At 46.6% G+C, this 15,156-nt stretch overlaps 1 protein-coding gene across 6 annotated transcripts in view; it reads right to left on the reverse strand.

Annotated features, from left to right (window-relative positions):
• Positions 1–13,277, reverse strand: part of trrap (transformation/transcription domain-associated protein) — an 84,884-nt gene extending 71,607 nt beyond the window's left edge. For 4 of the 6 annotated variants that reach the window (XM_031804676.1, XM_031804674.1, XM_031804672.1 and 1 more), the window contains exons 1-20: positions 13,088–13,155; positions 12,121–12,299; positions 11,645–11,694; positions 11,392–11,502; positions 11,174–11,278; positions 10,147–10,230; positions 9,800–9,856; positions 9,531–9,656; positions 9,099–9,265; positions 8,814–8,910; positions 8,520–8,658; positions 8,344–8,422; positions 7,687–7,921; positions 7,153–7,501; positions 6,875–6,972; positions 5,941–6,135; positions 5,510–5,701; positions 5,114–5,279; positions 4,655–4,911; positions 4,313–4,513 (exon numbers count right to left, since the gene is read on the reverse strand). In XM_031804676.1, the coding sequence (XP_031660536.1) occupies positions 4,313–4,513; positions 4,655–4,911; positions 5,114–5,279; positions 5,510–5,701; positions 5,941–6,135; positions 6,875–6,972; positions 7,153–7,501; positions 7,687–7,921; positions 8,344–8,422; positions 8,520–8,658; positions 8,814–8,910; positions 9,099–9,265; positions 9,531–9,656; positions 9,800–9,856; positions 10,147–10,230; positions 11,174–11,278; positions 11,392–11,502; positions 11,645–11,694; positions 12,121–12,299; positions 13,088–13,125 (2,925 nt within the window). In that variant the 5' untranslated portion in view covers positions 13,126–13,155. Of the gene's footprint in view, positions 1–4,312; positions 4,514–4,654; positions 4,912–5,113; positions 5,280–5,509; positions 5,702–5,940; positions 6,136–6,874; positions 6,973–7,152; positions 7,502–7,686; positions 7,922–8,343; positions 8,423–8,519; positions 8,659–8,813; positions 8,911–9,098; positions 9,266–9,530; positions 9,657–9,799; positions 9,857–10,146; positions 10,231–11,173; positions 11,279–11,391; positions 11,503–11,644; positions 11,695–12,120; positions 12,300–13,087; positions 13,156–13,207 lie in introns of those variants that run through there. The other 2 variants (XM_020460934.2, XM_031804673.1) reach the window with 2 other exon arrangements.
• Between the last annotated feature and the right edge of the window lie 1,879 nt (positions 13,278–15,156).

Raw genomic sequence — 15,156 nt, forward strand, 5'->3', positions numbered from 1 at the left:
ATAAGGTCTGTGGTAAACCTCACTTCAGACCTTATTTTCAGCATTTATCCAAAAAACCCATTCATTTTCCCCATAGAGATGGCAGAACGAACCAGAGAAAACTCATTTCCGGATTTTAAGACTACAAGCTGGCGAGCTCCAGAGGAACAAACACCGTCCTTCTAGTCATTACCATCCAAATAAATTTCAGGATAAGACACATGATGTAAATACCATTAAGCCACTTAATTCCAGAGAGAGAAAGGGGACTGTGGCATCCATCTTAGGAGCGTCAACTCAATTACAGAAATGACAGTGTGCATGTGTGTTTCACTATTAGCAGACAGCGATAGAGTCATTAGAAAGCAAATAATCGTCTTCATCCAGGGTTCTGTAGATTGATTATTCATGCCTGGAGCAGAGATGAGGAGCCCGTAAGGACGCATGATGTCTTTAATTACATGGGGAAGACAGTCTTCTCTCGCAGAGAGAAGCTCAACTCTGACAGGGATTCATTAACCCTCAGAGGAACGATCACCCCTATTCTCGCTACTTCCACTGTTCTCAAATCAAATCAAATTTTATTTGTCACATACACATGGTTAGCAGATGTTAATGCGAGTGTAGCGAAATGCTTGTGCTTCTAGTTCCGACAATGCAGTAATAACGAACAAGTAATCTAACTAACAATTCCAAAAAAACGACTGTCTTATACACAGTGTAAGGGGATAAAGAATATGTACATAAGGATATATGAATGAGTGATGGTACAGAGCAGCATAGGCAAGATACAGTAGATGATATCGAGTACAGTATAACATATGAGATGAGTATGTAAACAAAGTGGCATAGTTAAAGTGGCTAGTGATACATGTATTACATAAGGATGCAGTCGATGATATAGAGTACAGTATATACGTATGCATATGAGATGAATAATGTAGGGTAAGTAACATTATATAAGGTAGCATTGTTTAAAGTGGCTAGTGATATATTTACATCATTTCCCATCAATTCCCATTATTAAAGTGGCTGGAGTTGAGTCAGTGTCATTGACAGTGTGTTGGCAGCAGCCACTCAATGTTAGTGGTGGCTGTTTAACAGTCTGATGGCCTTGAGATAGAAGCTGTTTTTCAGTCTCTCGGTCCCAGCTTTGATGCACCTGTACTGACCTCGCCTTCTGGATGATAGCGGGGTGAACAGGCAGTGGCTCGGGTGGTTGATGTCCTTGATGATCTTTATGGCCTTCCTGTAGCATCGGGTGGTGTAGGTGTCCTGGAGGGCAGGTAGTTTGCCCCCGGTGATGCGTTGTGCAGACCTCACTACCCTCTGGAGAGCCTTACGGTTGAGGGCGGTGCAGTTGCCGTACCAGGCGGTGATACAGCCCGCCAGGATGCTCTCGATTGTGCATCTGTAGAAGTTTGTGAGTGCTTTTGGTGACAAGCCGAATTTCTTCAGCCTCCTGAGGTTGAAGAGGCGCTGCTGCGCCTTCTTCACGATGCTGTCTGTGTGAGTGGACCAATTCAGTTTGTCTGTGATGTGTATGCCGAGGAACTTAAAACTTGCTACCCTCTCCACTACTGTTCCATCGATGTGGATAGGGGGGTGTTCCCTCTGCTGTTTCCTGAAGTCCACAATCATCTCCTTAGTTTTGTTGACGTTGAGTGTGAGGTTATTTTCCTGACACCACACTCCGAGGGCCCTCACCTCCTCCCTGTAGGCCGTCTCGTCGTTGTTGGTAATCAAGCCTACCACTGTTGTGTCGTCTGCAAACTTGATGATCGAGTTGGAGGCGTGCGTGGCCACGCAGTCGTGGGTGAACAGGGAGTACAGGAGAGGGCTCAGAACGCACCCTTGTGGGGCCCCAGTGTTGAGGATCAGCGGGGAGGAGATGTTGTTGCCTACCCTCACCACCTGGGGGCGGCCCGTCAGGAAGTCCAGTACCCAGTTGCACAGGGCGGGGTCGAGACCCAGGGTCTCGAGCTTGATGACGAGGTTGGAGGGTACTATGGTGTTGAATGCCGAGCTGTAGTCGATGAACAGCATTCTCACATAGGTATTCCTCTTGTCCAGATGGGTTAGGGCAGTGTGCAGTGTGGTTGAGATTGCATCGTCTGTGGACCTATTTGGGCGGTAAGCAAATTGGAGTGGGTCTAGGGTGTCAGGTAGGGTGGAGGTGATATGGTCCTTGACTAGTCTCTCAAAGCACTTCATGATGACGGATGTGAGTGCTACGGGGCGGTAGTCGTTTAGCTCAGTTACCTTAGCTTTCTTGGGAACAGGAACAATCGTGGCCCTCTTGAAGCATGTGGGAACAGCAGACTGGTATAGGGATTGATTGAATATGTCCGTAAACACACCGGCCAGCTGGTCTGCGCATGCTCTGAGGGCGCGGCTGGGGATGCCGTCTGGGCCTGCAGCCTTGCGAGGGTTAACACGTTTAAATGTCTTACTCACCTCGGCTGCAGTGAAGGAGAGACCGCATGTTTTCGTTGCAGGCCGTGTCAGTGGCACTGAATTGTCCTCAAAGCGGGCAAAAAAGTTATTTAGTCTGCCTGGGAGCAAGACATCCTGGTCCGTGACTGGGCTGGATTTCTTCCTGTAGTCCGTGATTGACTGTAGACCCTGCCACATGCCTCTTGTGTCTGAGCCGTTGAACTGAGATTCTACTTTGTCTCTGTACTGGCGCTTAGCTTGTTTGATAGCCTTGCAGAGGGAATAGCTGCACTGTTTGTATTCGGTCATGTTACCAGACACCTTGCCCTGATTAAAAGCAGTGGTTCGCACTTTCAGTTTCAGTTTCACACGAATGCTGCCATCAATCCACGGTTTCTGGTTAGGGAATGTTTTAATCGTAGTTATGGGAACGACATCTTCAACGCACGTTCTAATGAACTCGCACACCGAATCAGCGTATTCGTCAATATTGTTATCTGACGCAATACGAAACATCTCCCAGTCCACGTGATGGAAGCAGTCTTGGAGTGTGGAGTCAGCTTGGTCGGACCAGCGTTGGACAGACCTCAGCGTGGGAGCCTCTTGTTTTAGTTTCTGTCTGTAGGCAGGGATCAACAAAATGGAGTCGTGGTCAGCTTTTCCGAAAGGGGGGCGGGGCAGGGCCTTATATGCGTCGCGGAAGTTAGAGTAACAATGATCCAAGGTCTTTCCACCCTTGGTTGCGCAATCGATATGCTGATAAAATTGAGGGAGTCTTGTTTTCAGATTAGCCTTGTTAAAATCCCCAGCTACAATGAATGCAGCCTCCGGATAAATCGTTTCCAGTTTGCAGAGAGTTAAATAAAGTTCGTTCAGAGCCATCGATGTGTCTGCTTGGGGGGGAAAATATACGGCTGTGATTATAATCGAAGAGAATTCTCTTGGTAGATAATGCGGTCTACATTTGATTGTGAGGAATTCTAAATCAGGTGAACAGAAGGATTTGAGTTCCTGTATGTTTCTTTCATCACACCATGTCTCGTTGGCCATAAGGCATACGCCCCCGCCCCTCTTCTTACCAGAAAGATGTTTGTTTCTGTCGGCGCGATGCGTGGAGAAACCCGTTGGCTGCACCGCCTCGGATAGCGTCTCTCCAGTGAGCCATGTTTCCGTGGAGCAAAGAACGTTACAGTCTCTGATGTCCCTCTGGAATGCTACCCTTGCTCGGATTTCATCAACCTTGTTGTCAAGAGACTGGACATTGGCAAGAAGAATGCTAGGGAGTGGTGCACTGTGTGCCCGTCTCCGGAGTCTGACCAGAAGACCGCCTCGTTTCCCTCTTTTTCGGAGTCGTTTTGTTGGGTCGCTGCATAGGATCCACTCCGTTGTCCTGTTTGTAAGGCAGAACACAGGATCCGCGTCGCAAAAAACATATTCTTGGTCGTACTGATGGTGAGTTGACGCTGATCTTATATTCAGTAGTTCTTCTCGACTGTATGTAATGAAACCTAAGATGACCTGGGGTACTAATGTAAGAAATAACACGTAAAAAAACTGCATAGCTTCCTAGGAACGCGAAGCGAGGCGGCCATCTCTGTCGGCGCCGGAAGTCTATGCATGTTCTCTAACTACTTTCTCTGCTTTGTAATCACATTGAAATAGAAAAGGAGAAAGGGGTGGATAAGTGGAATTAACGGAGGGGTTTTGAAGTTGTCTCTTGCCTAGATTTAAAAAATGTTGCTCACTAGAGTTTTGCTTTGAGAACATACTACAATACCCTGCTACTGTGACTTAATGCCCAACACAGCACAGTTGAATACCTTAACCACTACTATGATCCAAAATGGCTACCATACCAAGCTCCATTCACACCTGTAATGGCTGACAAGTCACATACCTTCTCCATGGGCAGCTGTATAGAGGCCTTGCAGTCAGTGAACTCTGCCTTAATGCTGGGTCCCTGGACCTCAGTCACCACGTACTGTAGTCTCTGGGATTCCTTCAGCATCTTCCTGTTGCTGCCGCCAAACTTCCCCAGCACTCGGTACGCCACATGGCTGATGGTCTCCGCTGGGTTACGCAGCGTCCGCCACAACGCCTAGGGGAGGGGGGTCAAAGGTTAGGAAGTGAGAGCAGAGACTGGGATGTGTATAGGGGGGGGGGGGTGCACGCTTCTGTTGTGCTTGCTTGTATTTGTGCTTGCTTGTATTTGTGCCTGCATCCGCGTGTACGCCCTTACCTGCATAAGCTCTGCTCTGACGGGCTGTATATGATCGTAGAGGAAGTCTGGCTGCAGGTTGTCCACACAGAGCTCCAGGGTGCGGAGGCCCTGGCTGACCAGCGTCTGGGAGCCATTCAGAGCAGAGACCAGCGGGTCCATCAGCATGGGCAGGTAGGGCAGCAGGGAGCTCAGCCTCACAGGCACCGTCAGACACAGCTCCACAAACAGATCCTTCATGTGCTGCTTATGGAGACCACTCTGGAGCATGTTGAGGCCTGGTGGAAGGAGAGCGGAGGCCAAAGTGAGGAGAGAGGACTGGAGACGTCCTGTAAAGCAAATTCCTGCGTGGCATCCACCATGTTTTTTTTACCCATCTATCCTGTGTCTTCAGATCAGTGCATATGAAAAGACATGCTACTAACTTTAAAAGCTACAAAACAATATTTGAATGTTTTTTTTGTGTGTGGCGCAAACTACCCTGCAGCAGGTTGGGTAGTAGGGGCAGGAACTCCTGGTAAAGCAGGTCATGGCTGCCTCCACCAATGGAACGGAAGAGAGCCCTGAGAAGCAGGAAGTAGTTGTATGGTTCCTTAGCAGACTGGGCCAGTTCCATGGAGCTGTTCACTATCTTGTGGAGGTGAGGCTGGGGGAAGGAAGAGACATGATTTGTGTTCGACATCGATACATTTGGTTTTGAAAGTATGGTGAACATCACAATTTAGCCTTCAGACAAGACTAATGTTGTTTCCTGTGCATTTCAATTCAGTCAGGATAGTTATCTCAACAACCATTGTCAATTTAGGACAGGGCTTCCAAGAGGAAGAGGCATCGAAACTATGCAACACGGTTGATGAAAATAAACATCACCCTAACCTTGAGCATCTGCTCGTTCTCAGCAGCGAACAGCGAGACAGAGCCGAAGACCAGTTTGAATAGCTTGAGGTAGAGGTTGGACAGCTCTACGTTGGAGCCCATCTCAGGTAGTCTCTCCAGAAGGTACTCCACCAGGATGGTGGCAAACAGGACTGACGTCGACAGGTTAGCAAGGAACGAGTTAGCCACGATCTGGAAAAATTAGATGGTGAGGGTTTACACATTAGTCCCCAAACAAAACCAATCCTACATACACACATTTCATTGAAAGTTATCTTTAGTCTAGGACTAGACTTAATCTGGATCCGGGAAACCGGCCTGAAATGTTCCGTTAAACCCAGATCTGAAATTGCTCTTAGAGCCCTGAACAAAAGTAGTGCACTACATTGCAAACAAGGTGCCATTTAGGACACAACAGAGAGTGTGGTTACCTGCAAGGCGTAGTTCTTGGAGATCCTCTCCACCATGTAGGGGACTGTGGTCTGGAAGATCTCCTTGAAGGTGAGGGGGTTCATCATCGTGAAGACCCCAGCAAAGTGCTCCAGCACCTCCTTCTCCTCCTTCATACGCACCGTCTGACAGTTGGCCACTCTGATGTACGTCTGCTGGTTGTTGGCAATCTGTACCTAGCCAGGAGAGGGGGATGGGGCGCTGTTATATTACGGTTATTACAGCAACCCTGATCAATCTGTACCCTGTACCTAGCCAGGAGAGGAGGATGGGGCGCAGTTATATTACGGTTATTACAGCAACCCTGATCAATCTGTACCCTGTACCTAGCCAGGAGAGGAGGACGGGGCGCTGTTATATTACGGTTATTACAGCAACCCTGATCAATCTGTACCCTGTACCTAGCCAGGAGAGGGGGATGGGGCGCTGTTATACTATGGTTATTATGGTAACCCAGAGTAATCTGTATCTATCTGAGGATGGACTGGGCACTGTTATACTATGGTTATTACGGTAACCCTGATCAATCTGTACCAGCCAAGAGAGGGGGAGCTGTTATTTTATGGTAACCCCGAGTAATCTGTAGCCGAGGGCAGACGGGGCGCTGACATTCACAAGTATATACACTGTTTGGCTCTCGTTACACCCTGAACTTGATAGTGGTACGACCTGGAGTTTCTACATTGTATGGCCCTGGTTATACCATAGGCAATGTACCTAGCCAGGAGGGAGAAGAGAGCTGGTATACACATGTACAGTATATAGTGGAGTTTTCTATATGGTTATATCCTGATCAATCTGTAGCTAGCTGAGAGGGCAGTGGAGCTCTCTTATACACAGTGTAATGTATACATGTATGGCTATGTAATCATATCTCCATAAGACAAAGCCCTACTGGTACACTGGCAGTCATACCTGGTAGATGTCCAAGGCCTGCATGGCGTATTTCACCAGCTTGATGTAGATCTGAGTCTCCTTGGGCTGAAGCTGCTTGTTAGGAATGAACTGGGCCTCTGCAACACAGAACACACAACAGGAGTGGTAAGCAATCAGTGAGGTTAGTTTATCCTGAGTTATCTTCATGAAATGAGGATGGAAATCAATGGGGAAAAAAGGGTCAATCTTGACATCGGAACTCAAGTGTCCATTTCTCCTCCGAGTGTAATGTAAGGGCCATTTTTCTGGCTCCTCACCTCCAGGAGCCTTGCAGGAAGTGATTCCCCAGGTGATGGTCTTCACCCCACAGACCAGCGTCTTCACCAGGCTGCGACAGTCCGACACCTGGAATGTCTGCTTGTCCTCCTTCTCTCCCAGCCGGTCGAAGGGGGTGGCGGGGGCGGGAGGGGCGGGGGTGACAGGGTTAGGGGGCGCAAGGGGAGGCAGGGCAGGGAGGACAGGGGTGGCTGGGAGGGCAGGAGTTGTGGGGACCCCGGGTAGCGCCCCCTGAGGTTCGACCACGCCCATCTCTGACTGGGGCTTGCACTTCTTGAAGATGGTGGCGAGCTGGTAGCGAGCAATGGTGTGGAACTTCAGCACAAACACCTTGAGGAAGAAGGAGATTGAAGATGTATTGAAGTCAATGTCTTGATAATCATAAAAGGAACATAATCTTCTTACATGGGGAACCTAGAGATAGTATAAAAGGTGCAGAGCTGATTTGTGATTGGGCACAACATTGCCCCTTTCCTTATAAATCAGGCTGTCGTTTCCCATCTCGCTTAACTTACTTCCAGCATTCTCATCAGTATGTCCCGGCCGTTGCCGTTCTCCTGTTCACTCTTGGAGCGGATGCAGTCGACCAGGTTAAGCAGCAGTTTGCAGGACATGGTCTGGATGCTGCTGGGGAGAGACTCGTCATCTATGTTCTTGGCAAACAGCTGCACGGCCAGAGACAGGTCTGTGAGAGGCAGGTTCTGACGCACGTGGTGCACCAGGTCTGCCAGCGTGCTGTAGGCCAGTGGTCTGGAGGGAGAGGAGTTGCAAAGATTCACCACTATCAAAACAGAAGGTTATATTTTACATTACATTGTCTGGAGGGGAGAAAGGGTTAAAAGTCCGATCACCAACTACCATGTAGGCCAGTGGTCTGGAGTGACAGGAGAGAGGGGAAGGGAGAGGTCAGAAGAGTTCACTATCAAATGGAAAGTTTTTACAGTTTACATTACATCTCAGTCATTTAGCAGACACTAAAGGCTCTAATCCAGAGCGACTTATAATCAGTGCATGGAAGGTGCCGGAGCTTTAAAGAGAATTAGAAGACACCTTTTTCCTTTTTTATACTCCACCATCCACAGATCTGCCAGGTCTGATAGCTACGGCTTGTTTCACATGGAGACTAATGAAAGATGAAGGCTGGTGTTTGATGAGGGTGAGAATGGTCTTACCTCAGTGTCTCCCGGGCTGTGTAGCCAGACCCGATCAGTATGGACTCATCAAAAAGTTTGTCCATGCAAGGGATGAACTCTGCAACACAGAATGAAAATAAAGTGTCAGAATTAGTCTGAGTGAACGAGTTTGAATTTGTTTGTGCATGCTTGTGTGTGCGTGTGTCAATGCGTACGGCTGCGCAGGTCTGTGGTGAGGATGTGTTTGGCAGCGATGAGCAGTTCCTTGCGTAGATGGGCTGTCTCAGAGGGACAGTTGGTGAGCAGCTGCAGCATGCCCTTTACCATCTGCTGGGAGTACTTCCCTACCAGGTCCTGGTCAGAGGGATACACAAACACAATATAGTTTAGGAAGTTCCATGAAAACTGGCATTAAGTACTCTGTGTGCCAGGTAAATACAATACAGAAAATGAAATGAGAAATTGAACACAGGCACAGGAAGTGAAAAGCACAACATGGGTATATGTACCTGGTAAATGCGGATGATGTAGGCCAGGAAGGACAGGGTCTTGATCTGAGCAGCGATAAAGTCAGCATACAGCTCCTTGTTATACAGCTTGTGTTGCCTGAAAGTTACATGTTAGGGTTTACAATAACTACTTATATACAAAGCAAACAATTCCACTGTACACTTAATAATGATTTAAGCTTTAATACCATTTCATGTTCTTGTGGTTGTTTAGCAAAAATAACAATTATGATTGTCTAAAGGACGGAATCAAGACAGACTCAATCGCACACACAGGCTTCATACCTGGCCTGGGGAGAAACCTGCAGCATGATAGTGTTCATAATGAGGGGGACAAACTCAGATACCACGTTATGGATGTTCAGTTTATACAGCTGGTACATGAGCACCACTATGATAGGCAGCTCAGCCAGCACCTTCAGGGACAGGGACCCCCGTGGGATGATGGTGTGCTGGAGAAACAAATAAACAGGAGTCAGGCAAGGGAAATGCCAGCCTATATTCAGGATCGGTACAACAGTATGGAACATTCAGATAGAAATATACTGTGTAGAACAGACATGATTCAATGATGAATCACATGAGCTCTGTGCCTTACATTTCTACCTAGAAAACGAGCCCTGGTCTGAGATGCTTTGCCAGTGCTTCTACACCACCAAGTGGTAATAAGAGGAGTTACAGACAGTTGATAGAAGTATTCAGGACAGGTCTACTCACTGTGCGTGTTTCACTGTCCTCCCTCTCGGGGGCGGTCTTCACCAACACCGAGGTGATCATGCCCACCATCTCAGGAGAAGGCACAGTGTTCTCAGCTATCACCTGGGGATTCTCAAAGTACCGAGCCTGAGAGAGAACAGGGACAAGAACAGAGACAGGGAGAAAAGACAAGAGGGAAGGAGAATGCAAAAGTGAGAACATGATTCCTACATCCTCAGAGACCAAACATTTCCCCGCTCAATAAGCCACCTGCTTTTCTGTTGTCTTACCACTACTTTAGGCAGCTCCTTATAGATCTGCTTCACAAAGTCCAGAAAGTGATGGATCTGAATAAAAGATTACAGCAGACAGTTAATACCTTGATCAGAGGAGCACAGTTCAGCATCCAGACATGGGCTCCATCGCAATTAATCTTTGCTCGATTCCTCACATCTTCTTTCCTCACTTTATTCTCGAAACACATTGGGGAAGAAGGTCTGATCCAATACGGTTAAGGAGGCAAGGAGATGCGAGGAATCATGGGAAGAGGAATTGAGATAGAGTCATGGCAAGACACTGTAGGCAGGTCTTCTGTTCATCAACACAAAGTGAGATTGGAGAAAAGAAAGGTTCTCACCTCTTGAGAGATCTGTGGACGGAACTGTTTGTGCAGTTCAATGATAATACGCAGGCATATCAGCACGTTCTCCTCGCTCTCAATCTGAAAGCAAACAACGAGCGATGCAATGCAAAGAAAACACTGAGTCAATAAGTTCAGGTTAGGGACAGATAACTATCTGGACTAAATACACTGAGTGCACAAAACATTAAGAACACCGTCCGTGACAGGCTGACCAGGTGAAAGCTATGATCTCTTATTGATATCACTCTCTAAATCCACTTCAATCAGTGTAGATGAAGGGGAGGAGGAAGGTTTAAGAAGGATTCTTAAGCCTTGAGACATGGATTGTGTATATGTGCCATTCAGAGGTTGAATGGCCAAGACAAAGGATTTAAGTGACTTTGAACGGGGCATGGTAGTAGGTGCTAGGCACATAGGTTTGAGTGTGTTGAGAACTGCAACGCTATTGGGTTTTCCACACGCAACAGTTTCCCTTGATTAACAAGAATGGTCCACCACCCAAAGAACATCCAGCCAACCTGACACAACTGTGGGAAGCATTGGAGTCCACATGGGCCAGCATCCCTGTGGAATGCTTTCGACACCTTGTAGAGTCAATGCCCCGATGGATTGAAGCTGTTCTGAAGGCAAAAGGGGTGCAACTCGATATTAGGAAGGTGTTCCTAATGTTTTGTCCACTCAGTACGTGTGTGTGTGTGTGTGTGTGTGTGTGTGTGTGGGGTGGACAATACCTTTCTGATAGATTTCTGAAACGATTGGTTCCTATGGAACATTCCACCACCACACAGTTCCCATCTCTCAGCAAACAGGCGTTCTCAGATCTTATCAGTTTTACTTTCAGCGCCCAGAGTGTTTTAAGGTACATTTATCAGACACACTCGCACACACTCAGTCAGTCACCATCACAAATACACTGTACCTTACTCTGGACTAAAGTATATCGCTCTCATCACATCGCCTCTGCTGAAAAGACGATACGCAGCATAAATCATGTCTGTCATAGACGCGAGTGACAACTTACCTCCAGGAAGCGAAACATGACAGAGAGAATGTTCTTGGTGTGAGGTCTCAGGTGTTCATTAGTTGGGATCCGGTGGATGATCTCCAGCACCAGCTTCCTCAGTTGCTGTTTTAAAGTAATACAAGGTGAATCTGATTATTGTGCATTCAATGACTTCATGTTTAAATTGTATCTGTCCTTAAGCAAATAAATATTTCAATGATTTAATGTCCTCCTACCTGTGTGGGCTTCTCCTGCAGGAACTGCACCTCTCCGTCCTGGAGGAAGGTAAGGAAGCGAGGGATGATGTGTTCCAGGAATGTGGAGTACTGTGGTGATGATGTCACATTCTGAAAAAGACATCACCACTAACATAAGACCAGTTTTCATTATGTAGACCAGATAAGTGAACAGTGTTGCGACTTACAGCTGTAGTAGAAACACAGACCTAATGGGTATACCCATTCTAGTTATTCTATGGTAGAAACTTACCTCAAAGTTCTCGCTGACCTCCTGCATCATCTTCAACTTTGTTTCATCAGCTGAGTGTTGGAGGATACAGTAACAACATTAAAACAGCTCATGTGACACAATGAGTTATCATATACTTCTCATCTCTGTGCAGACAGGGACACTCAGATCTTATCAGTTTTACTTACAGCGCCCAGAGTGTGTTAAGGTACTTTATCAGACACACTCGCACTCACTCAGTCAGTCACTCACAAATACACTGTACCTTATTCTGGACTAAAGAATATCGCTCTCATCACATTGCCCCTGCTGTAGAGATTATACCTAAACCATAGATTACTGAATAACCGAGCCCACAACTCACCAATAGCACCTACAGCTACAGTATACATTACATCACGCAAATAATTATGTTTCTGAGCACAGGAGAATTCTCTGGCTCATGCTGACTCTCAGACTATGGCACACTCAACTATCATAGTTTCTCATTCACTTACGGGTGTTGTTGTCTGTGAGGGCTGCCACAAACTGCAGGTACTTCTTCATGAGGGTGGTCTGGTCCACCACCGTTGGGCTGGGGGTCGGCACGAAGGCCATGGTTCCCGCCGGGAGTGACAGGGTTACGATGGGGTAGAGCAGACAAGAGTCTGCACCTCTCACAGAGAATAAATGTGCGCTGCGTGTGAGAAAATGGAAGAAATCAGTGACAATACGACATTTGTTTTGCATGAGTAACTAACATACAAAACAAGTCAAGTGAACGTGTCAACAATTATCTAACAGGCAAACGCTCTATAGTGTGACAGCAAGCAACCGCGCAGTCTCTGTATACTCATAAAATTACATATGTATTCTCCGTAAGACCATTTCCAGTACTATGGTCAGTGAGCAAATGCGTACGGCTGAATTTAACTTACCGAAATGTATACTATTCCACCACAGCGATCTAGGATTCAACTAGCTAGCATAACATACATAACATACAACATAACATGGGTCGACAGGTAGCCTAGTGGTTAGAGCGTTGGACCAGTAACGTTAACCGGAGAGTTAGTTGCTAGATCGAATCCCCGAGCCGACAAGGTAAAAATCTGTCGTTCTGCCCCTGAACAACGCAGTTAACCCAGGCTATCATTGAAAATAAGAATTTGTTCTCAACTGACTTGCAACGTGCCTCTAGTTCAAGTCAAGCGCACAAAGATGACATAATCTATAGCGTGCAAGTAATAAATAGATAAACATTGTCCGTCGAACACGGACAATCCTCACATAATTACTGCTATAAACTACACACATAAAATCAAATTTAGAAAGTGACCATATTGGATGGTTTAGTCAAAGACAAACTCTGTGGTTTAGTAACCAGGCTAGCTAGCTTGCTTCCCAAAGAGAAAGAAACCAATCGCGCTAACCCCTCACATCCCCGTTTAGCTAGTATGTCGACAAAATAAATATATGTTTTACTTTTTGAGAACGCATTCGCTAGTTAACGACTTCATCATCCCAAAATGAGCATGCAAAGCAAAATATACATTATATTTTAAGGAAAGTAATTGAAAAAGAAAGCATCCCATTTAAACTTACCAACTAGCACAGACAGGAAATAGTACCTCTGTGACTTCCGGTCTCCGAGAGCCAGTCTGATATATGTACACTTTTGCACTTTACTAGGATAATAATTATATTCCCATATGCAATTATTTGAAACATATATTTTATATATGCATAAATAATACCGTAATGTGATATATATTCCGGTTCCTTCAACAATCCTCATCAATCTAGTACTTGGCGGAATGATATTCAGGAACGGCTTGATGTTGTAAGACCATCGTTTTCGATGGTCTTTTTCTGCTCTACGGATTGTTACTAGGCAAACAATTATGCGGTAAACTGCGCAACGCATGCAGTGGAGCGCGCCAATGTAGCGTGTTCTGGGTGTCTGCCCACTTGGGTCTGTTGCTGGCTGTGTGTTTAGTTTGTATCGAATTATAAAATATAAATATAGACAATGTATGCATGTGTCATATATTATTTTTTTAAGTATGTAGCTATGTCGTTCTTTTTTTTAAAGCCAGCATTGGCCATTAGCCCCTATAAAGATCAATTTACAAGAAGGCCTACAGTGAATAATGTCGACTGTAGTAATATATCCAATATACCAAACACAGTTCAGTCCTAAAGTCCTTGCTTAGATGTTGAAACAAATCCTTTGACACAAGATGGGAATAGACCATCTCTGCTTGAGAAAATATTTAGGGCCTACAGTACAGAAATGTGATCCTCTGTAGCTCATTTGGTAGAACATTGCACTTTCAATGCCAGGATAGTGGATTTCCTTCATTGGACCACCCATGTGTAAAAATGTATGCACTCATGACTTTGGATAAATTGGTCTGCTAAATGGCATATATTATTGGTATAAATGGACACATCAAAACGTATGGATACCATGTTTGACTCCAATATTCCATTCTACCCATTACAATGAGCCCGTCCGCCTATAGCTCCTCCCACCAGCCTCCACTGTTAGAAATGATAGTACATTTTCCAAATTAATAAAACTATTGTCACGTTCTGACCTTTATTTCCTTTGTTTTGTCTTTATTTAGTATGGTCAGGGCGTGAGTTGGGGTGGGCAGTCTATGTTTGTGTTTCTATGTTTTGGCCTGATATGGTTCTCAATCAGAGGCAGCTGTTTATGGTTGTCCCTGATTGAGAACCATATTTAGGTAGCCTGGGTTTCACTGTTGGTTTGTGGGTGTTTGTCGCCACACGGTACTGTTTCGGTTTGGATATGTCACGGTTGTAGTTCATAGTGTTCAGTGATTTTCTTATTGAAATCGTCATGAACACTAACCACGCTGCATCTTGGTCCGATCCTTACTCCTCTTCAGATGAAGAGGAAATCTACCGTTACAGAAACACCCACCAACAGAGGACCAAGCGGCGTGGTAATGGGCAACAGCGGCCGAAGACACAGGACTCATGGACTTGGGAGGAAATTCTAGACGGGAGAGGACCCTGGGCACAGCCAGGGGAATATCGCCGTCCCAGAGCTGGAGGCAGCGAAGGCAGAGGCGCTGGTATGAGGAGGCAGCGCGGTGCGTAGTGGGTACAAGGGGAGTGTGGCGAAGCCAGGTAGGAGACCTGTGCCAACTCCCCGTGCTTACCGGAGAGGGATCGGGCAGGTACTGTGTTATGCTATGCTGTGCCGAGCACGGTGTCCCCGGTGCGGTTGCATAGCCTGGTGCGGTACATTCCAGCTCCTCATATCAGCCGGGCTAGAGTCGGGATCGAGCCAGGTGCCATGAAGCCGGCTCTACGCATCTGGTCTCCAGTGCGTCTCCTTGGGCCGGCGTACATGGCACCAGCCTTACGCATGGTGTCCCCGGTTCGCCAGCACAGCCCAGTGCGGGCTATTCCATCTCGCCGCACTGGCCTGGCTACCAGGAGCATGCAACCAGGTAAGGTTGGGCGGGCCTGGTGCTCAAGAGCTCCAGTGCGCCTGCATGGTCCGGTCTATCCAGTGC

The sequence above is a fragment of the Oncorhynchus kisutch genome, linkage group LG25 (assembly GCF_002021735.2).
Source record: "Oncorhynchus kisutch isolate 150728-3 linkage group LG25, Okis_V2, whole genome shotgun sequence".
NCBI classification, from domain to species: Eukaryota; Metazoa; Chordata; class Actinopteri; order Salmoniformes; family Salmonidae; genus Oncorhynchus; species Oncorhynchus kisutch.